We start from the raw sequence: 24928 nt of genomic DNA on the forward strand, positions 1-24928 counted from the left end.
GTAATACCATGGTCATTGAACCAGGTTTTGGTACTTTTGGCAGTGTGGGCAGGTGCCAAGTCCTGCTGGAAAATGAAGTCAGCATCTCCATAAAGCTTGTCTGCTGAAGGAAGCATGAAGTGCTCTAAAATGTCCCGGTAGACGGCTGCGTTGACTCTGGACTTAATAAAGCACAGTGGACCAACACCAGCCGATGACAATCCCCAGACCAACACAGACTGTGGAAACTTCACACTGGACTTCAAGCATCTTGGATTATGTGCCTCTCCATTCTTCCTCCAGACTCTGGGACCTTGGTTTCCAAATGAGATGCAAAATTTGCTCTCATCAGAAAAGAGGACTTTGGACCACTGAGCAACAGACCAGTTCTTTTTTTCTTTAGCCCAGGTAAGACGTTTGACATTTGAAGCCCATGTCCAGGACCCGTCTGTGTGTGGTGGCTCTTGATGCAGTAACTCCAGCCTCAGTCCACTCCTTGTGAAGCTCCCCACACATTTGAATGGCCTTTTCCTGACAATCCTCTCCAGGCTACGGTCATCCCTGCTGCTTGTGCACCTTTTTCTTCCACACTTTTCCCTTCCACTTAACTTTCTATTAATGTGCTTTGATACAGCACTTTGAGAACATCCAACTTCATTTGCAATTACCTTTTGAGGCTTTCCCTCCTTGTGGAGGGTGTCAATGATGGTTTTCTGCACAACTGTCATGTCAGCAGTCTTCCCCATGATTGTGAATTCAACTGAACCAGACTGAGAGACCATTTAAAGGCTCAGGAACCCTTTGCAGGTGTTTAGCTGATTAGAGTGTGACACTTTGAGCCTACAATACTGAACCTTTTCACAATATTCTAATTTTCTGAGATTCTGAATTTGGGGTTTTCATAAGCTGTAAGCCATAATCATCAAAATTATATCAAATAAAGGCTTGAAATATCTTACTTTGCTTGTAATGAGTCTATATAATATATTAGTTTCACCTTTTAAGTTGAATTACTGAAATTAATGAACTTTTGCACGATATTCAAATTTTTCGAGTTTCACCTGTATATAGAGAGTTTAATTTTCAGTGAGGATCAAATTTTATTGGACTTCAGTTCCAAACGAATAAATTCAATTTCAAATGATACAATTCAGATTCAGTTTTTGAATAAATTCAATTTTAATTAAACAATACAATTTCAAATTATGTGATTCAAATTCAGTTTTTCAATGCAATTATTCAAGTTTAGCCATTCAAATTCAAATATAAATGGTTCAAATTCAGTTTCTGGTGGCACATATTTCAGCCCATATCCTCTCTCCTGCCATTTTAAATTAGGTTGCCTATTACCTCTCCTCAAACATTTTTAAAGTTGCAAACTAAAGAGGAAAGGTCTTCTTTACTGTCTTGCTGTTGAGAGGAGACATTGAACAACTGTTTGGAGCCTAGCATATAATGCTCTAGACTTGTAATAAAAAGTGCTCTTCCCTTCTCACTGGTTGGCAAACAAAAATCCTTATTTTGATTTTAGTGGATGATAAACAACAAATGAGTCGATGTTTGCAAAGAGAATTTATGACTTATGAATTTATGTACAATTCTATGTACAGTTAAATGGAGCAAATGTAAAATAATTTTCATGCATCACCCCAGTAATTTAATTTGTTTTGCCAATGTAGGGTGTACATTTTATTCCACATGGCACGTGGCCAAATGAGAAAAATCTGTGCATCAAATCATGACATTCTCTAACTCTTGGCACGGAATTGAAGCGTTAAGAGTCTAAATTAAATTCCTATTTACTCTGATTTAAATGATTTCACAATAAATTGAAAGTCTTTTAAGAAATTTTTATTTGCATATCTTATTTGGCAAATTTAATTCAATATTGGCTGTTACATTGCTTTTGTGCTTGCATCTCCATCTCGGGTAATTTGATTTTTCCTAATATCACTGTAATAATTTCCTTCTGCCATTCTGTGCTTTGCAAACGTCTGGTTTAATTTAACCAGCATTGTTATTGTTTATCCAGCTTCCAAATTGGACAAGTGACCCTTTAACCATCTCTGTGTACCATTCCATCTCATCATTCACCCAGCCATGTGTGATCCTGCCTGAACATCAGTCGTCATGACCCAATCAAACGTAATGTATCAGGGGCTTATTGTCAAGTTGGAGGCTAAATGGTTGGGTCAGGAGCAGATGGTATCATTGCTTCGTGGGACGTGGCGGTCCGCAGGCAAATTCATTAACCCCAATGTCATCTGGCTGATTTAAATGTGCGCTTGTTTGCTTTGCATCAGTTGCCCATTCATGGGGAGGACACTGCTGTCCTCCATTTTCTTTTGAAATTTGGCAGATACACAATGCATAAGTGATTAGAAATACTTGGCTGACACTTTAAAATGTTATTCTAGCAAGTTCAGCCTAGCACTGTGAATATTTCTATCTAGGAACTGTGAACTGTTTTTTTTTTTAACGATTCAACCCCTAACTCTTCTCTAATGTTCAGAATATTCTTATCATTCTCAAATGTTCATAAGTTGTCCCCTTGATACGCTGAATTTTGTTGGCATTGTGCATGTTTGATTTGTGTCTTTTAAGGAATTAACATACATTTCTTGTACACTGCTGCTAACAACAGCAAAACAAATTCATAATTGTAGGTCATCTATCATGTGTCTGACAGGCGTTGTTTGCTGCACCATATCTATGTAATTCTAAAACCCATTTATGAAATCAGAGATAACGAAATGGGTTGTACAAGCCAAGTGTTCCCAAGAAAGTACCTGTTTTTATGGTTGCATGACAGTGGAATTTCCCACCATGCAGTTAGTTAATTATCCACTGTGAAAGCAGGGGGGGCGGAGGCTCTTCAGAAGACACAGGCAGGACCTTCTCACATGCCACACATTCCTGTCTGCTGTGTAAAGTTTAGGAGGAAATTTGTCTGCGGAGGCGAGAGAAAGAGCTTTATACAAAGAAACTCCCAGTCCCATGACCCCACATACATACACACACACTCCAGTTTGTTTAGGGGTTGCCATGGTGATGTTTAATGGCAGAAACCCAAAAAGGAGGTCTGTGATGATGCCCTTATCACCACACCTGTGCACATTTGTTTTATTTAGTTTTAATTAAAAGAACAAAAAGAAAACAAAAGCATTTGTGCTGGATATGGCAATGTAAAAGCCAGACATACTGTAAGTGTTATAGTGGCAAGTCTCGACTTCAAAGAAATACTCCTAAGTTTGTCTCAATATTATTCCCTGCTATTCAATTCCAGCCATATTTGGAGACCAAGTTTATTGCCATAAAGGATCCTATTAGCTGCTCGCTCACTATTCAGTTTTATTGGTTTCAGGACATAGATTATCTGGAACCGGTGTAAGATGAAGAGTTTTTGGTAGCAATTTATCAACAAATTGCCTGGAAACTTTTGACAGGTGCAATTGCATCTTTAATGCTGGGTCGCTGTAACTTAGTGTGGTTCTCTCCCCTCAGACTACAGTGTACTTGCACCTGAAATGATTAGCTCTTTTTTTTTTTTTTAAGGCTAAAAAGAACAGGAAAGCAACATGTGCCAACCATGTAGATTTCTGCATTAAGTCTAGACCAGGTGTGGTTCGCAGTGCTTACCTTCTTTTGGAAGATAGAGCAAGCATATTTCTTCTACTCCCAATGCACACATATTAAACACAATAGTAGTTGTTAGAATTCTGTACACCTACACTTTCATAATCAAGTTGATTCAACAGTGCTAGACTTAAAATGGGTGTAGATTTAGAAAATGGTTGCTAAAACTCACAATGATCACATTTACATGGATGGCTTATTGCGAGAAATTGTGTATTCTTTACTCCTGTATACACACAGCTCGGTCAGTAAGCAGCTTTCTCCACCGCATCGTAATGTCCTTAGATGCTTGTGTAAATAACAAACATGGCATCTAAGGAAGACTTCACGGTTTTATTCTCTGTTGCTTTTCCCCAGATATTTGAACAAGACAGAGTTGTTTCTGTGTTTGTTTCCTTTAACTTTCAGTTGTGACCTACAGCAGAATTGCACTGCAATAGTGGCCTTTCCCTCTTATGGAAAACTCTGGGATTCCTCTAATGTATGAGCGCACAAACGTAAATGTGAGAAAAAATATTTTACGTTGTTGTGTGTAAATGGGTATATTTTATAGTGTGTTTTTCACACTGTACTCCCAGAAATGTTGAATTACTTATGAATGATGTTTATGGGCTCCATCCTATGACTTTTGTTATCCTGTCAGTTTATGTGCATTCCTCAAAAACCTGTAAGAATGCCACTTATGCTTCTAAATGGCCACACAAGCTGTGTTCTCCGGGAGAATCCCAGATGTGTTAAACAGATTTCTCGCTTTAGCGGTGTAAGGAAAGCGGCTTCCTCGTCTGATGTTTCAGAATGCCGCTTTCTGCAAAAAAAACTAAAATAAACTGTTGCCTGAAGTGCATGAAAATGTGGTCAATGTGGTTTCTTACAGCCTAAACTCAGGTGTTATTTGAAGTTTCTAGCCCTTTGCCTTAAACAGAACGTGATTCAATGCTGATTGTTTCACAAGTAGATGCCTTATAATGAATGCCAAGCAAATGGGAGGGATCACATTTGCTAACACTTGAGACATTCCCACAATTAATTTGCCTTGATTAGGCTTTACCAACAATTTAACCCAAACCACTGTCCCATGAGATTTGATGAATCTGATTTCATCAAATAATTTCCGATTGGTTCAACACTACTGCTCTTTACCCTAATGCTAATGGAGGATGGATCACATGGTCTGTTAACTGTGAACAAGAGCCCAGGCAAAAAACCCTATTGTGTGAGGTGTTTGTGTGCTGTTAAGCTTCAATGACTCTGAACTCTCGGTTTGCTGGTGATCCAACCGACCTGTGTGTTGTCTAATTAATTTTAGATTGGTAGACTTTTACTGAATTGGCATCGTATATTAAAAATGAGCTGTTAGATATTAGTTTTATAGTCATTTAATTTGTTTTTGAAAACTCTTGACATTTATAATTATGGTGCATCAGGAAAGTGACTTTATTCATTCTGAATTATACACATGAAATAGCTGAGATTATATTAAACTGGAATGGAAACTAAAGTCTGTGTCATGCGAGTATAATTAGAGAGCTGATGAACACAATGTTGCATTTTTCATGGTAGCCTTCTGTACCTTCAAATAGGTCCAGGCAGGGTGGTTCAGTATCACTGAGGTGTCTGTGAGACATGTCTAGGCATGTTCAGTGATTCACAGGAACAAGGCAACAGAGACGACATGCAGTCACTTCCTTTCATGACCTCCTTTTGTCTGAATAGTATAAAATAAGAAAGAAATTTGTATTCATGCATAAATGGCATTATACCTCATGGTATGCCAGTTATCTGACTTGTCATAAGTGTTTTGTCACTAAGCAAGCAAATAATGTTCTTTACTAGTTTTAACTGCTTTCTTTTGACAAAAGTTTTTGTTTTGTGTTAATTTTTTCATGTCTTCGTTCTAGTTTTGGCTTTGTTTAAATATTTATGTATTATGGATTTTAAATTAGTTTGATGGGATGACACAAATTCACACTAACACGCACTACACATCTCTTTGTAGTTTCGTTTAAAAAACGATTTAATATAGTTGTCTATTTTTCATATTTTGGTTACAACTCTGCTTTTATTTTATTTTTTAATTGGTTGATTTAATTTTTTTTTTGTTAATTATGCAGTCTACACAAAACCACCCCGAGTGCCAAATACCACCTGCTCAGTCTGTTGGAAATAACATGAGGAGGGGCAGGCAGTTGTCTTCAGTGGGTGATGGTGGGTTTCAAGTCGAAGGCATGCACCACCCACTTTCGGTTGAATATAATCTCTGGCTCCTCTACTTTTGTATGGCGGCATGCACAATAATTGCCCTGTTTGCTAGACTGCACCATTCACTTCTTCATCAACAGAAAATCTGTAAAGTTATCCCTTCTTATAGCCAGTGTATCCTTTTGAGAGCCAGCAATTCATTTCTCAACTGTGGTCGGTATAATTATGTTTAAGATATTTGAGAGCATGCATATCCCTGCTGTATCGTAAAGAGGATATCCTGACCTTTTGTGTTATATGACATTTTTCAAAATTAGAATAAAAATAATGTCTATTATATTAATTTATCATTGTATATATATTTTTTAAAATATTTTTCAAACATTTCCAAAAAATGTCTTGTATTTTTAGATAATGGCAGAAACGATTTTCTATTTTCAGATAATTTTTTTGATCATTCATGTAATATAATGTAATAAAAATAGAATAGCCTACTTTAAAATATATTTTCAAAGAAATACTATATATAAATGACATGTACAGTATAAATAAAATAATTAACCTCTGCATGTTAACAACATCCTGTTCTCTGGTTCATACCAAGTTTTTCAAATATCTCCCAATTTCTTTTCCAAAATAAAATCTTTTAAGATCACCATATACTGTAATATACAGTAATACAAGGAAAAAATATTAAATATATTTTAATATTATTGTTAAGAATAACTAAAAATATTATTGTTGAATAATTAATAGTAAATTATGTTTAACCTTTAAATAATATCACTATTATTAAATGAGTAATCCAAAAGGCCAGTTTGTCAGGAGGAGGAGGGTCGGCTCTCTCTCTCTCTCTCTCTCTCTCTCTCTCTCTCTCTCTCTCTCTCTCTCTCTCTCTCTCTCTCTCTCTCTCTCTCTCTCTCTCTCTCTCTCTCTCTCTCTATTCTATTAAATGGGCTTTGTCATGAAAGTTTCAAAAACAATGTTGCCAAAGCATCATATAGAATAAAAGCAAAATACATTTTGTCCAATAACTTGGACATAACATAATTATTAGTAATATATAAATAACAGCAATATATACATTATTATTATTATTTATTTTACCACATCACTTTGTCTCTCTCTCTCTCTCTCTCTCTCTCTCTCTCTCTCTCTCTCTCTCGCTTCATCTCTCCTCCCCTCCCGTCTCTCGCCTTCTGTTCGCTCAGAGGACGCTCAATGAGACAGTCGGGTGGATCGCTGGATTTTTATATTCGGCTTCAGCTCCATATGCATCCATCCGTGGATGAGTATGTCCCTGTCGGATCTAATCGGGATTAAGAGAGCCCTTATCGAGGAGTATATTTAGATTTGTTCTTCATCGATCCTCATTGAAATCACAGCCGGATTATCCTCATCATCAACATCACCATGGGTTTCTACGGCACTTTAAAGATGATCTTCTATAAAGTAAGCAAATGCCTTATACGTGTTGGATGCATTGCGGCTTTTGTAACGGTACGGTCTTCCGCTTTCTAACCGGGCAAACGCTCCCATCGACGCGACAAACTAGAACGCTCCCATTGTAAATCAACGACGCTGAATAGTAATATTCACATTCGATGCGCGCGTGGAGTGTAGACCGCTTCTTTGATTATAATGTAAGCGTTCTAGTTTGTAGTGTCGCGCGCTTGTATCTTAAAGATACACTCGCGTATTAGGGTGCGTCGGTGAAATGTGCGGACGTTCTTACGGCCACTGCGGAAAAATCTCCAGCTGATATTGAAGAATCACCTTCCGTGATATTCATTTACACCAGCCGTCTTTAGGAGTCTCTTTCTAAATGAATCTCACATCTAGAATCTCAGATAGATGCAATCCACATGATTATGGGGTGGTTTTGGGGAGCATAGTATTTCTCCACCATCTGTCCATTCTAACAGAGATAGCCTACTGCACTCCCAACAGACTCGAGATCATAAACTAACATCTCCCTAAATGTCCTTCCCTCTTACTTGTCACTGTCACTGCAATTTCATTACACACACACACACACACACAAACACACACACATATATATATATATATATATATATATATATATATATATATATATATATATATATATATATATCAAATGAATAAGATTCAGAGCAAATGTATAGCCATTCGGAGGAAACCTGTTTGCGCTTTGCTGTCTAGTAAAGAGCAGAAAAGGCACTTGACTGCCTTACTGTTATTTTTCCCATGGCAAGGTTGAATCTACAGTCAAAAATGTCCTCTGTGTCTGTTGTTTAATGTGTGTGTACAGAGGAACATGAACGATTTTTGTTACAGAGACGTTTCGGTGTGGTAAAGTATTGGCTGGCTTCTGTGCTGCCTGTTGAAGGGTCTGTATCCTCTACTGGCTGGCAGCATCAGACCACCCTACAGTGATTGGGTCACTGTGTCATTGCTTTTGAGAGGAGAAACTGAGACACATCTGTCACAAATCACACAATTTGATGATTTTTGAAATAAGATCACCCAAATTAAATATCTGTATCAGTATGAGTGTTTAACATGGAGATCCCATAAGATGCACAGCAGTTTTCAGAGTGTCCCCTGATCAAAACTACATCCTGTAAGCTGCAGTGACGTTGACAGATTCCCCCAGTGATCTTGTTAATTGTTCTGTTATTAAATGTAAAGTATAATTTAAAAATAACTTATAGCCTTTTACCTGATTGATAGTCTTCTAATTAAGTGTCCTTAATTTTTTATATTATAATCTGACCTCGTAAATATGTGTAAGGACATAATGTTATTGTTAGGGATTTATTTTTTGACATACAGTGCACATATTTCTAAAATACAGTATTTCACCAAAGCTAAATGGCAGTGTTATGACAAATACAGCTGGTGAATTTAATCACTCATAAATCACAAGCAAGATTTATTCACTGAAACAGGTCATGTGCCAAGACTGGACTGGTTTCTCTGAATACAAGCGTTCCTGTTAACCACAGACCAAGCCATTTTTGCTCTGTGGTGTCAGACATGGAGAATGATTTTGCAGTGACTCATCTAAAATCAGTCTCTCACTGTGAACTGGAGAGAAAAGTGAGAGTATAATCCACTCACTTTTATACATTTTAAAGTTAAATTAATACTTGTTCTCCCTTTTTTTTTTTGTCTTTTGTGTTTAGTCTGTGCAAGGACTCTTTAGTTTAAGACCAATGAGGCTAGACAGGTTTAGGTAGTAATACCAATTAGCAAATGCTTTATTCCCTGCATGTTTTATTTTACCCATTCTCATGGAGTAACATGAGAGTCCTAACCCCAAGTTATAGGGCAAGCTCTCAAATGCCTATACTCTAAAACAAAAGCTCTTAATCACTGAATCAGTTACAGGCATACCCACTGTCATGCAGACATCAAAATCAAGTCTTAACTTTTTACTACCAGATCTTACCATCATGTCTTCATACACACACACACACACACATATGTAGCAGTGGCCGATAAACGGGACTATATTTGGTATTTTAAAATTATTGGCAATGGCCAATCAATTTTCCTGTTTGGCCGATAAGTTTAGGAAGCTATGACACTGCTGTGATGACTGCTTGCATGGAAAGAAGCCTTCAGAGACATGCAAATGACAAATCACAATTTGTTTTGTTGTTACATGGCATCGTGTTACCACAATAATAGAACGGTGTGCAACAGTCTCATTAAACAGTACCGCAGCTCAGCAGATACGCTCGGGCTCATGATGTTTAAAGTGCTGGCATGTGTCTTTCTCCCTTTATCTTTTCAACAGTTCCTTGAAACATTTGTCTAATCATAAAAAGGCAATTAGCAAATAAATTATATCATATACCATATACATATATCACACATCTCGTTTTTTAAGATTTTATTAAGAAATGGCACAAACTCCTAAAATGCACAAAACATTTACTTTAAATTTTTACTAAGTTCATTTATGTATTTTTTGCAATTTTATGTACATTTAATTTACTAGCATTTCAAATTGTGATATAATATATATAGATAGACCTATCTGTCTAAAAAACCATATCAGTTGATCATTAGTGAGAACACCAATCTTTAATACTACCATTTGCATCTCAGGCTACAATGCGTTTTATGGACATTTCAGCAGTGCTTTTTTTCCGGCCCTTATTTATGGTGCATCTCGCTGCTAAGGATCCCAACAAAAACCAAGACAGAGCTTTATCATCAAACACCCCTTTGGCTCTGAGTATTAATACCCAAATAAAGTTTGCTCAAATGCATCAGACAACTGGCTCATCCAACTTTGGTTTAATTGCCACCAGATTGTTTTGTTTCTTTTAAATATTTTTGGACAAAAATTCTGAATTATCCTCCAAAAATGTATTGTTGTTTAAATGTAGTTGTTTCTGACCCATTGTTTACTATGGCCACCATATACGCTTATGTACAGGTGCATCTAAAAAAAAAACAATTATATTGTGGAAAAGTTTGGCAGTTTCATATGTTCTATATCAGACATGGGCAACATACGGCCAGTGGGCCGGATCAGGCCCTCCACATGGTTTAATGTAGCCCGCGGCTCATTTTTCGTAAAAACGTTTTTATTTTTCATTGGATATTTCAATTAACTTGCATTGGGACCTAACGCGTCTCCACAAGCATTTAACATGCTCAGGGCTGCCAGATAAGAGATGTAACACCCCCAGTTTGAGGTTTATACTTGCGCAAATTGGAAATATTCTGCCTAATGTTATACTTATTTTGTGCAATCTGGCAACCATGCACGCGAGTGCGCTTTTTCTATCTTGCTTTCCCCTTTGAACAAATTTAGCGATCTGTAGTTCAATATTCTGCTCAAGGAAAAGTGTTATACGGCTACTCTGTGTCCATTCTTGAGGCTGCTTGTGATGATTGTTGCTACTTTGCAGGTAAACCTTCTCAGTGATTAAATTAATTATAAAAGTTGATCTTGGCATCATTGACATGTGAGCCAAAGCAAGCCAGAGTCGAATATGTATATGTATTTTTTATTTGTGAAATTTAGAAATATCCCTTCGCACCTGTATGTTAATCTAACTCTTGCAGTAATTATCGTAGTCATGCAGCCTGTGTTATTCTGTTGTGTGCTGAAAGTCAAACAATCGAGGAGACCCACATCATGACCCTTTTAGCATGTAAACGGTTTTATAAAAAAATAAGTAAACCCACTTTGCCCAAACATTAAAAGTTCTATATATTTTAAACAGAATTGAATTCTGATTAAAACAGACCCCTGATGTAGAGATTGTTAAATTGAATAATAAAGGAACAGGGAAGTAGAGATGGTAAAATAAATTTATAAGCTCAGCCTTTATTCAGTTTTTTAATGCCTGATAGAAAAGTATCTACCTTTTTGTAGAGCAATACAATAATTTAGGCAATTGCAGAATAGTCCCATTAGTCATGGATACACTTCAGAAAATTGAGTACACAACTATTTCTGGACATAAAAGTTACAAAAACCAAATCAATGCAGAACATTGTATCTCAAAAGGAATACAATGTGGCCCCCCCATGCACTACTTAAAGCCCGATGTGACCTCTTTACCAAAATAGTTGCCCACCTGTGTTCTAGATTCATTGCACAAAGTGAAATATTTTGAGCCTTTTTTGTTTTAATCTTGATGATTACGGCTTACAGCTCATGGAAATCAAAAATCCAGTATCTCAAAGTATTAGAATAAAGAATTTATTATACAGAAATGTTGACCTTCTGAAAAGTATGTTAATTTATGCACTAAAAACTTGGTCGGAGCTCCTTTTGCACGAATTACTCCAATGCGGTGGCCCAGCCTGTGGCACTGCTGAGGTGTTATGGAAGCCCAGGTTGCTTTGATAGTGGCTTTCAGCTCATCTGTATTGTTGGGTCTGGTGTATCTCATTTTCCTCTTGACAATACCTATGGGGTTCAGGTCAGGCAAGTTGGCTGGGCAATCAAGCACAGTAAAACCATGGTCAGCAAACCAGTTACTAGTAGTTTTGGCTCTGTGGGCAGGTGACAAGTCCTGTTGGAAAAGGAAATCGGCATCTCCATAAAGCTTGTCAGCAGATGGAAGCATGAAGTGCTCTAAAATCTCCTGATAGATGGCTGCATTGACTCTCGACTTGAGAAAACAGTGGACGAACACCAGCAGATGACATGGCACCCCAAATCATCACTGATTGTGGAAACTTCACACTGGACTTCAAGCAAATTAGATTCTGTGCCTCTCCACTCTTCTTCCAGACTCTAGGACCTTGATTTCCAAATGAAATGCAAAATTTACTTTCATCTGAAAAGAGGAATTTGGACCACTGAGCAATATTTGTTTGCAGTAATTTGTGCAAAAGGAGCCCCGACCAAGTATTGAGTGCATACTTTTCAGAAGGTCGACATTTCTGTATTGTACAATTTTTTCTAATATTTTGTGATACTGTATTTTTGATTTCCATGAGCTGTAAATCACAATCATCAAGATTACAACAAAAAAGGCTTGACATTTTTCACTTAGTGTAATAAATCTAGAATATATGAAAGTTCCAATTTTGAATTAAATTATGGAAAAAAAAATTACTTTTCCACCATATTCTAATTTTGAGATGCACCTGTATATTCACAAAGATTCTGCAAACATCCTTAAAGACTTAAATTACTGAGTTCATCGACTGCATAAATTCGCTGGAAGCACTGTACACTCCTAAAATAGTTTTATTCAAATGTGGTTTAAGACCTCATTGTGTTAAACACTGAACCCTTGTTTTTCCAGAGTAGATGCTCTGTAGCCAGGCACAAACTATGTGGTAAAACCAGGGCTTCAGCCTGTTTGGGGTGTGGGTGACATAGAATGAGACAGTAAAGGATAGGGTTGTTCTTTTATTTTTTTTTTTTATTTATTTTTTTATATCTGCCCATATAAATTTAGACTGTTGTTTTGTGATCCGTGAAACCATAGTGCCTCGCATGCCAAAACAGATGTGTGTGCCCAGTTCCCCCCTTGCCAGCTCACATGAGGCACGCACCTCTTTGAAAATCCATCAGCTGTCAGATTTTGTCTTTACCATCTATCACTATGATGCATCTTCCACTGGCCTACATCCATCCCTTGGCGAGAGAACTAGCACAATACCCAACACAAAAACAAATTTAGTAACTCTTAACATGAACACAGGTTGATCAATAACTCTAAGCAGTGGTGTCACTATGCATTGGTGGCATGCTCATGTGGTTTCGAGCAGGTTGAGGAATGTTCTAGAAATGCTCTTAGACACCCACACTCTCATTACTGTGAAATTGCTGCTTGGCAGGTTGTTGACTCTGTCGTTATTGGCCGGAAGTGGTGATGTGAATTTGTAATTTTACATGTTGATGTCTGTTAGCGTGTTTTGCACTCTACTTGCCCAGACTTAACATTACCCCTCCCTCTTGTTGTTGCAGATGAAGAGAAAGTTGGACCATGGCCCTGAGGTTCGATCTTTCCCTTCAGGAAAGAAGCCCTGTCCAAGGTAAATGTCCTGCCATCACTCATCAAAACTTTAATGTTTTAGCTATTTTGCAGGTTGGATTCATTTTCAGAAAAACAAAAAATATAGAGTTAATCGTTTACAAAAGAGAAAAGTGCAGGTTTGGGGCAGAACTACCTGTTTGCCTGCTGAAGACTATTTTTAAGATTATTTTTACAATTCCATTTGATAACACCAATGAAGCACTGACCAACTGCAATTTAAAAAATTCCTTTAATCGTATTGAATCCACATCCTAAGATGTTACTTCGATAAGGCAGCAAACCGCAGTTTAGTAGTCAGTCTCTGTCAACTGTGCTCGCACATTAATGTAAGACGCAGGATCCCCATTGCAATTGTTCTCTTGGTTCATGCTACCATAGTGCACGTCCAACCAAACAGCAGTGTGCTTAAGGTAATTTAAGCATCTTGGCTTCTCAACCAAGCTTTTTTTACACATACTTGCATGATATTTTCTAAAACCATTAACGTACCATCAAAAACTCATACCGTTGCAACCCTAGTCTCACCACAAGTCAAGTAGTTGTGGTTAAAGAGGTAGTTCTCCCAAAAAATACAAATTCTGTCATCGTATACTCACCCTTGTGTTTTTCTAAACTCATATTACTTTTTTTTTCTTCCGTGTAACACCAAAGAATATATTTGAATAGATTCGTCACCTTGGACCTTCTGCAAGATAACTCCTGTTGTGTTCCATGCAAGAAACTCGTACGGTTTGTAACAAAATGAGAATGAGTAAATGATGACACAAATGTATTTTTGAGGTGAACAATGAGTTGTGAACTTCCACCCACTTTGTTTCTTTACAGTTTGTCAATTTCAATGGTGACTTAAATGTACATTTCATCAATTCCAATGGTTTTAGAATGACTCAATAACGGTGTATTACAATTAACATTCAGATGGTTAATACAACACAGAATTAAGTCACATTTGCACCATTAGACTAATTAAGCACTGAGACTGAGGTAAACACATATGTTGGCAGAGTTTGGATCAGAACCACAGCTTGAGTGGACTTTGTTATCATTTGGCACTGGTTCAGTCCATACTTATCATTTTTTTTTTTTTTTTCTTAATCTATCTTATTCTTTCTCCCTTTAAATGGTTTCTGTCTTTCTCTCCATCACCTTTACGAATCCTAAACAGTCCCACCAGACTGCCATACCCAGCCACCCCCACCACATTTGGGGACTTGCGAGCGGCCAATGGGCAGGGTCAACAGAGGCGGCGTATCACGTCCATCCAGCCTCCAACGGGCCTGCAGGAGTGGCTCCGCACCTTTCAGGTGAGTTCAATCAAATATTCTGATTCATCTTAATGCAAGACTTAAGATAGGATTTAACCAGGCCAGCCTTCACTGTTAATATATATGATACTGCAATCAAAACAAAATCATGGTAAAATTGGTGGACGTTTTCTTAAAAGAGCTGCAGAGCACTGATGCATTATGCTGTTCTCAAAATGTAACTTTGGGTGTACCTTTCTTCTGAAAACGTACTAAAGTAATAAGACACGCAAGGCTGTTCTTTACAGTGATTTTACCATGAGTAATGCTACAATGCAATGTGGCTTGCCCAATTAACTGGTAAAATCACTGAAATGCCCAGCCTCTAGTAGACTGCAGAAACAGCATTATGATAAAAGACACCAATGTTCAATATTTAAATTAATAATAATAATCATAATAAACAATTTTTCCATCAAGTAATGTCGTTTTTTACAACTTTAGGCTGTTTGCAGTTGCCAGTCAACATGCAAGCAACTAGAGACATTGAAAAATAATTCAGTTGATGTGCTGTCACATATGTGTTTATGTCAGCTATTTTTCAGCAAAATAGAGTCCAAAATTTGAACATTGTTTTACGTTTTATAATGAGTATTGCATTTCTTCTGCAGCTGTTCCTAATGAAAATGGATAGCATTTGCTTTGGCCTGGCTATAAGGCATATGCTTCTCAATACTAAGCTCTGACTGATTTTAAACTAGATATTTAAGGACATACAGCTGTTGAGGCCATGCATTTATATCAGTTTAGAACTTTCTCTCCTCCATGTCCCTAGAACAACAATTCAAGGCTTTGCAGAAAGTGAATGCTCCACCTCAGTCAGTGTTTGCTCTGCCTTGCAGATAATTACAGGCATGTTCAGTCCTCAGGCTTTAACGAACCTGCTCTGGCATGAAATAGCAGATACTTGTGTTGACTGAATGGATGAAGTATTCTTCTAATACTAAATGTTTGGCCCAAGTTATTTTCTTGCTTTTTCCTAATTCGTATTCTGTGTCATGCTAGATTTCTGTCTACTCGAAAAATCCCTTAATCCAAGTACAGCGTCAATGTACATGTCATGATGTCAAAGATGAGAGTCACTAGACTTGAGTCTTGGGGTATTGTAAGGATATGTGTGAAGGTGCAAATTGCACTTTGTGTTTCTGTGAGTCAGCAGCTGGTTCAGTATCGCTTGTGTGATTTACATTAAATTTGTCTAATTTTTGCACCTGTGGGGATTATATCTCGATTTCTTTAGTGTGTATGGATTTGAAGCCTTGAAACAGTTAGAATTGTGACCCATTTACATTCCATACATTTTTGTATAAGTGGCAAATTTCACTACATGTTCAGATTGAATTCCAACTTCGGAAATATCAGGGGATTCTAATATTTTGATTTCCAGTCCTGAAAAGTCATGGAACTTTGTAAAATCTGGGATGTCATTAGCCTGTCTATTGAGGGTCCTATTTAGAGACATTTGTACACTAGCAAGTATAGTCACCTTCTATTTGTTTTAAGGCTGGGTAAATGACACACTTATCGAAAAATCTTGAACAAGTAATCTTAGAAATGGAAATTAATCTGTCAAAGTTTGGAAACCCTGTGTCATGCTTAAAAACTGAAACATACTTGCATAGAAGCACATAAGGTGCTTCTCAATCGGAAGGCTGCAGCCTAGTGAGGCTGGCTATCTCGGCTGCCACGTCATCAAACACCGTCGAAGCGTCTCGATTGTGAGGACCCTTTGAAGGCAGCCTAGTTTCACAGCATTCATTAGTCATATTTTAATTTGGAGACTGTGTACCCTGGGAAGTGTCCAACACCCCCAAGACATGAAGTCAGGCTGTTCAGTTGAATCGCAAGATGCCTCCTGGCTACATTTGTGCCAAAAGTTGGCATTTCAAGGATCTTAATGCTGTAAAGCCAGTGAACACAGCATTGCTAGTCCTTGTATCCAAATGTAAATTAATGGTTTGATTTTTAAGCAATCTCTGACAGTATGTAATAAACCAGTGCTTATGGGTGTATGCCTGCTTTATATGTTCTTGGTCACTTTTTTTGATGTGTCTGTTTGTGTATGTGCTACAGAGCTGGAGCGGCCCAGAGAAACTGCTAGCGCTGGATGAGTTGATTGACAGCTGTGAGCCCACGCAGGTGAAACACATGATGCAGGTTATCGAACCGCAATTTCAGAGAGACTTCATCTCTCTGCTGCCTAGAGAGGTAAACAAAACCCAAAAACACAAATCCAGTACCGACACTCATTTTAGTGTCAGTGTTCAGAAACATCTATAATACCTTCTTTTTCTCTAAATGGCTGAAGTTAATTAAATACTTAAGCGAAACCCTTCATCTTGGTTCTGCCGAAACAATGGCTCTATATTACTTTGAGAAAGACAACTGTAAGCATTCCAGTTTATCTCAGTGGCAGTTGCTTGGCTGCCATTTTTGCTCATAGGCACTTAGTTCTCGACACTGTTAAAATGTTTCAAATGTGTGTTAAAATATTGCCGGTGAGGTCGGCTGCCGTCACTACTACTCCGACCACAGTTTGCTTTTTTCTCTTGCACTATAAGTTATTTTAATCTTTCTTCTCACCATGGTTACTATCAATTACGACAGACATACTCTTATCTCTATTGGTCTACACCTTACCTATAGTCATTTTTAACATCAGACCCATGCTGGCCAAGTGAGATTCTAAAGAAGAACAAAGGACGTGTCCCGAAACGGCAGCCCTGAGGGCAATGAGCCGGGGTCAAGAACCAACTGAGTACTCACGCCCACTGTGCTCCTCTGCCTTGTATTCTGCTAGCCAATGTTCAGTCTCTGGAGAACAAGCTGGACGACCTCAGGGCCAGGGTTAAGTTCCAAAGGGACTTTAGAGACTGCAACCTCCTCTGCTTCACTGAGATGTAGCTGAACCCAGCGATTCCGGACCACAACATCCAGCCGGCCAGGTTCTTTTCATTTTTTGCGTGGACAGAACAATGGAGTCAGGGAAATCAAGGGGAGGTGGTGTATATCTGATGGTTAACAACAGTTGGTGCGACAGCACGAGGATTGTTCTCATCAGACTTTCCTGCACACCCAACCTGGAGCTTCTGACCATCAAATTTCACCCTTTCTACCTTCCTTGAGAATTCACCTCGATCATAGTAAGTGCCTTTTAAATACCACCTCAGGTGGACACGGACACTGCCTTATGTGAACTACACAAGGCTCTCTTTGTGCATCAGACTCATCACCATGATACTGTGCTTATTGTGATGGGGGACTTTAACAGCACCAACCTAAAACGTGTAGCGTTAAACTTTCACCAACACATTACCTTCCCTACTAGAGGCAACAGGACTCCAAACAGGCTGCAAAGCACAGCCTCTACCACCGTTTGGGAAATCAGACCATGTTGCCATCTTCCACATACCCAAATACAAACAAAGGCTGAAACAAGAAGCTCCGGTTCTGAGGGAGGTCACGTGCTGGATGGACAAATAAGTGGCCTCTCTGTAAGACTCTCTAGATGACGTAGATTGGGCCATGTTCTGACGCAGCTCTGATGACATCAACATGTTTATGGAAGCAGTCGTGGGACTGATCGTGAAACTGGTAGATGATACACTCTTCAAAACAACCATCAGGATGTTTCCCAACCAGAAGTCGTGGGTGGATAAATCCATCAGCGATGCTCTGTCATCCCGCACCGCTGCCTATAAAGTGGGGCTCGCCACTGAGAATATGGACAATTACAAAATCACATCTTACAACACACGCAGAGCGGTGAGGGAGGCAAAGCGATGCTACGGGAAGATATTGGAGTCACGGTTTCAACAGGGTGACTCTAGAAGCCTGTGGCAGGTACTGAGAACGATAACAGACTATAAAACACCATCCCCCAAAATCGCGAGCGCTGATGCTTCTCACGCTGATGAGCTGAACACTTTTTACGCTCACTTTGAGGTTGCAGTTTACTGAGGTAACGATGCTGACAGTGACAATAGTGATAACGACTGCTTGTATGCAGAGAGCATTAATGCTGGAAATGTGTTTACCATCACAGATTGTGACGTGAGAAAGTCTTTGTGGAGAGTGAACATCAGGAAGGCAGCAGGACCAGATGGAATCTCAGGTCAGGTCCCAAGAGCCTGTGCTGACCAGTTAGCACCGGTTTTCACAGAGATATTCAACCTCGCCCTGGAACAGTCAGTAATTCCAACCTGCTTTAAACAGTCCATCATTGTTCCTGTCCTGAAGAAACCCCAACCTTCCTGCCTTAATGACTATCGTCCTGTAGCACTGACCTCAATTGTGATGAAGTGCTTTGAAATACTGGTCAGAGACTTAATCAACTCCTCACTACCTGACACCCTGGATCCCTTACAGATCACTTGCCATACAAATCGCTCAACTGACGATGCCATCACACATCTCCTCCACACAGTCCTAGATCATCTGAACAAGAGGAAGGGAAAATATGTAAAAATGCTGTTTGTTTAAAAAATTAAAAAAATAAAACAAAATGCTGTTTGTTGATTATAGTTCAGCTTTTAATACTACAATTCCCTCTAAACTCACCACTAAGTTGGAGGACCTAGGATTTAGCCCATCAGTGGATCTCCAACATCCTGACTGACAGTCCACAAGCAGTAACCCCCCCAGGGTTGTGTTCTAAGCCCCCTGTTGTAGTCATTGTACACTTATGACTGTGTGGCCACTTCCAACTTCACCACCATTGTCAAGTTTGCTGATGACACTGTTGTGGTGGACCTGATCTCTGATAACGATGAGAGGGCCTATCTGCAGGAGATCAAATGCTAGGAGGACTGGTGCCAGGAAAACAAACTCCTTTTGAATGTCAACAAGACAAGTGAGCTGATAGTGGACTTCAGCACAAAGCAGGCGAGGAATTACCACACCATTATGATCAACGGGGAGAGATCTGTCATGGACCTGCCACATTAACACCATGGTGAAGAAGGCCCATCAGCATCTTTAAGACCTCAGGCGCTTAAATGACTTTTAACTGCACTAAACGGTGCCAAAAAACTTTTACACCTGCACCATTGAGAGCATCCTGACAGGAAACATCACAGCCTGGTTTGGAAACTGCACAAAACAAGATACTACAAAGAGTGGTGTGATCAGCTGAGCACATAACCCACATCAAACTCACTGACCTTTCTGTCCATCTACAGCAAATGATGCTGGACCAAAGCCAGGAAGATTATGAAAGACCTCAGAATGGACTCTTCTTTTTGTTGCTGTCAGGAAAACGCTTCCGCTCCCTAACGGACAAAACAGAGAGAATGAGAAGGAGCTTCTTTCTCCAGGCCATCCGTGTCCTGAACCAAGGTCAACACCAGGACTAAGTTCACTATTCAACACCACACACTTGAAGCAATATTACACTCTGCATTATAATATTATTATATTATCATCATTATACATCTACAACATCACCTCTGTAACGTCAGCTAACTAATTTTGTTGAATCCGAATTGTCTTTCATGTTTGTATGATTTTAGATGTACCAAAGCCCTTGTCTTGAAACAGTTTCAATTTTCCTGAGCTTTAATTTGAACACACACATTTCCAGTTTGTGGCTCTGATATTTGACAGGGCAGTTTTAAAGCAGGATGGTCTGAAGCTGACGGACATGTCTTTCTGTCCTCTTTTACAGCTCTCCAGAGAGATAGTACTCCATCAGCTTCTGTTAAAAAAAACTATACTCCCTCCCTCCCTTTCTCTCTCTCTCTCTCTCTCTCTCTCTCTCTCTCTATGTTTCTCTTTAATGGCAGTCCTCTCTCCCTTTCATCCCCTTTCTTCCTGCCCTTCTTTTTCTCCATCACCTGTCATCTTGTCTCCCTCTTTCCCTTCTCTCTTGTGTGTCTGTCTACCTGTAGAACTGGAGTTTGATTTAAAAACGTCCTCTAGGCTATACCGAACTCCCTGTTGAATGTGAGACTGCGTTGTACATCCCGTTCTCAATCACCAACCTTTAAGATAGATTTCATAATTTCAAGGAATATTGGAATTGTTTGGACATGTTCTGTCTTTGTAAAGTGAAAAAGCAATTGAAAATAGAAGAAAACTAAATTGCCTGAGAATTTTTAGCCTGTACTTGCTGTGCATCCACTGCTGTAAACCAAGTTAAGGCCTCAGTCATACTCTTTTCTGACTCGTCTTTTTCTGTTTTTTATTTTTTTAGCTGGCCTTACATGTGTTGTCATTTCTTGAGCCAAAGGATCTTCTTCAAGCAGCTCAAACGTGTCGTTACTGGCGCATTCTTGCAGAAGACAACCTGCTCTGGAGGGAAAAGTGCAAAGAAGAAGGTGATTTTAAGAAATTCAGTCCTCAACAACTTTATTTAAACCTAATTTAAAGCGAAAGATTGTAATTTTTTGATAAGACATTTGGAGGTGGATTTCCTTGAAATGGTGTTTGAGAATTCCAACTAGCCCAATCTAGCAATATAGGTATGGGTCTGTGGCGGGGCTTTCTGTTCTCCCAGACCAATGGCAGGCAGGGGGAATGTTCAGGAAACCTGTTGAAAGCAATTATTTTTGCAATTCCATTTTATGTCGTCAGTGGCACAGGGATAAAACACTTCTGTTTTTAACCACTTGTTGATCAAGAATGTAGTATGTTTGTGTCTTGTGCATGTTTTTCTTAACTGCAATCTCTTCTTGCTGTCTTTTTTGCAGGTATTGATGAGCCCTTGCACATAAAGAGAAGGAAAGTTATCAAGCCAGGGTTCACCCACAGTCCCTGGAAGAGTGCCTATATCAGACAACACAGAATAGACACCAACTGGAGGAGAGGGGACCTCAAATCACCTAAGGTGATCATCTTGTTCTCACTCCTTGTTATCTGCACATTTCACTTCTGTCCTCTTTTGCCTAGATTAATTTCATTTAGTGTGTTCCTCATGGCTGTAAGGCATCATTTCATGTCTTAAATCACATTTTTACAGCTAGAAGTCTTTGTTACACATCTAGATTGGAATTCCTTTCTTGACATACCCATCACCCTGGGCTCAGGCCTGGAACTAATATGATTGGAAATGTTTGAGAATACTCATGAACCAGCCTGTAATGAGAGATTTCAAATTCTTCTACTTGGAAATGCAAACTTGAATGCAGAACAGTGATTAAACATGGTTAAAAACTTAAAAGAAGTAAGAAACCCTGTAAGAAACCAGTTACAGGGTCATAGATATACACTTATATACAATCATATGCATTAAAAAGGAATACCCACTGTATCTCTCCAATAAATATTTTAATTTAAGGCATTAGCTTATAATTTTAGCTGAAGCAGACCAACCCGTTGCAGAATCAGTTACCATGGTAACTGTGTATATCTCAGTTCCTGCTTGTCTTGCTGTTGTGTTTTTAAAGCTGCTGCATCATTCACCATATCAGTATTTTCACATAATTCTCACACTTCACTCAAGCTGTGTCATTCTGATATTTCTCCTTTTGTCCCATTCTCTCCTATGTTTTTCCTCTATTTCTAGGTGTTGAAAGGCCATGATGACCATGTCATCACCTGCCTCCAGTTCTGTGGAAACCGCATAGTGAGTGGCTCAGACGACAACACGCTCAAAGTCTGGTCTGCTGTCACTGGAAAGGTGAGATGATCTCTGATTTAGCTGACGTTTTGTCAGTCTCATTATTGACTGAAATAAAAATTCTTGGCCAGAACCAACGATTGTGGATATGCTATCTGTTAACTATCGTTATGCATAACTATAATGAAGCATCTAGGCTTCAACATTTAAAATATTTATTATTTGAAAATATATTGTCCATCATTAGTCATCATTTCAGATAAAAAAGAATGCTATTGGATGTTAGACAAGGTTTCTGTAAAAATATTCACAATGTCATTTTTAGGAAAGAGGCATTACATACATGATTACTACATCCTTTTCACTCGTTTTCTTGTAAAGTTTTGTGGATTTCCGTGCAATACCTTTTCAAATCTTTATGAGGTGTCTCTTTCAGGTCCATGTGACGTCATGTATGCATACATAAATCTCTCTGCCTTTTAAGGCCGGTGCACGCTGTACGATTTATAATAGTCCTTTATGGTTGTTGCTTGTCAGACTATACAATCTGAATTAATTGCTATCACCATGGCACACTGTGCAATGTTATGTCAGACTGCACCATATACATCGTAGCCAACTGTGGTCCTAATCGTCCCAATCGGTGAACGTGGGAGTGTTGCGGTATAGAAGCAAAACGGTCAAATTTGCCCATCATGGAGGAGCATTTATTTCTCTCTCTCTGAAAGTCAGTACATCAGGATTTCCATTCCTCCATACCACTCCATCAGGAGCATAGGCTAACATTTACAAGAAAGATGGATTTTGTCAAATAGGCCTATAATAAGACCGCTTGATCACAAATACAGCAAATTACAGATGTTGAGAATGAAAGTGAGTGCGGGAGATAGCCTACAGTAATAATGAGCTATTGCATGCAAATATTCTTTGTGGAAATAAAAAGACTTGTGGCATGAAAAATTACAAACTTCTCCATTCACATTGGAGAAAACAAAAAAGGTAGGTTATAATACACCTTTCTCCTCTTTTAGACTAGTAATCTATCGGCAACGCAAAATTTAGAAAGTTCATAAAGGCTGATGATATATATCATACTTGCGAATTCCCTATGGATGATGCACAAACATGACGTATATTTCTATGATTGTGTCCAACTGTATTTGCTGATTTGGATTCAAATGTCCCATAAATACTTACCTGTATAAATTGTCCAATCTTTCTATTTGATTCATTTATTTATAAATAAAATTGGAGTGGTGTGAATCGTAACCAAAGAAGTTTACAGTTGTTTAAAGTAAATGTATTAAAAGTAAAATAGTAATTAAAATAACGTTGTAAAGAAAATACATGATACATTTTTTTTAATTCAATCATTTATTTATTTAATCTTTATTAGCCATAGCTCTGTATTTATTTAATTCAGAGAATGCTTTCATATTGCTTATGTGTTAGACTACAAGTGTTTTCTGCTTATTTATTGAGTAGAGTGATAACTGGGCACAAATGTTGCTATGGTGGTGCAAACACGGAGCAGGTTTCTTTCCAAGTGAATTACGGTGCGAGAGAGGAGCGTAAAATCTCATCTGGCCGTTGTAATAGCAGTCACACTATACAGCTACGATGCAAAATTTCAGACATTTCCCAAATTTTGTCAGAGGCTGGAGATCATGGCAAAGGCTATTAATCAGCCGTCTGTGAACATGTCATACTTCACGTTGTAAGATTGCCGATTTTGCCCTGCGATGAGAGAAATCCTTTAGGATTTCCAAAATTTACAGTGTGCACCCGCCTTTACGCTCTTCATCCTCGCACCCTGGCTCTCATGGGAGGTGTGTTTTCATTGAGCATCCATTTACAGCTCTCAGTGGGCCTGTAGCAGCACTAACTGCAATCTCAATTCATCCAGAAAACCTCTTATGACCATCTTCATTACTTATTTACATGAGAACATGAGACCAGTCATGTTTAGTTGGAACACTGAGATGATCACTGAACAAATTACATGTTTTGTTCCCATCATGCATTGCTGTTTGAGGAGCTGTTGAAAAAGATGCACCAGCTTGAAAATGTTCATAACGCTTGAATGAGTTTTTGTTTGTCAAATCAGAGAGCGAAGAAACCTTTTAGCATGTGAACATCATTTCAGCTTATCAAGTAAAAATCCTTGTAATTCGCAGAAGACTCTTCCCTATTCTAAAGGTTTTTGGAAAATATAGATGGGTGGATAGTGTCTCCAGTCTGATGCAATGTCCCTCAGCACTGGCTATGGCCAATTAAACATGAAATGCGGTGTCTTTTGAAGTGTTTGTCATAGGAAGCGGAACAGTGAAGGAGACAACAGGATTATTTAGTGTGACTGCTTTCCTTCTACAATCATTTTTCCTCTTTTTTGTTTCACTTTGTAGTTCCCTCCTCTTTGATATTTTTGTTAAAAAAAATTACTGTAACAAAAATATAAGGACATGTTTTAATGAATATCATGGGCCATCTTATTAATACAATTGCAGTGGAAAGTACCTCACAAAGCTTAAAGGACTCAAAATATCATAAAAAGTAGACCTTGCGATTCGTGCATCATATTCCAAGTCTTAAGGCATATGATTGTTTTGGTGAAAGAAACCCCTAAGTAATTATTAAAAGTTTGATGTCTGTTGCACGTTCATGAGTGTTATGAGAGAAACTCATGAACTCAGAAGTCACCCTGAACGAGCTTGCTTTATACTGCTCACGAAAGCGCAATGGAC

General features: G+C 38.5%; 1 protein-coding gene across 4 annotated transcripts in view; it reads left to right on the forward strand.

Moving 5' to 3' along the window:
- The window catches only part of LOC127643578 (F-box/WD repeat-containing protein 7), a 330093-nt gene that overhangs the window by 281513 nt on the left and 23652 nt on the right, over window positions 1-24928 (forward strand). For 3 of the 4 annotated variants that reach the window (XM_052126362.1, XM_052126361.1, XM_052126363.1), the window contains 6 exons: window positions 13253-13320; window positions 14488-14626; window positions 16700-16834; window positions 20820-20943; window positions 21316-21452; window positions 22131-22244. In XM_052126362.1, coding sequence (XP_051982322.1) covers window positions 13253-13320; window positions 14488-14626; window positions 16700-16834; window positions 20820-20943; window positions 21316-21452; window positions 22131-22244 — 717 coding nt within the window. Of the gene's footprint in view, window positions 1-7032; window positions 7267-13252; window positions 13321-14487; window positions 14627-16699; window positions 16835-20819; window positions 20944-21315; window positions 21453-22130; window positions 22245-24928 lie in introns of those variants that run through there. The other variant, XM_052126364.1, reaches the window with a different exon arrangement.

Source organism: Xyrauchen texanus, chromosome 5 (assembly GCF_025860055.1).
Source record: "Xyrauchen texanus isolate HMW12.3.18 chromosome 5, RBS_HiC_50CHRs, whole genome shotgun sequence".
NCBI classification, from domain to species: domain Eukaryota; kingdom Metazoa; phylum Chordata; class Actinopteri; order Cypriniformes; family Catostomidae; genus Xyrauchen; species Xyrauchen texanus.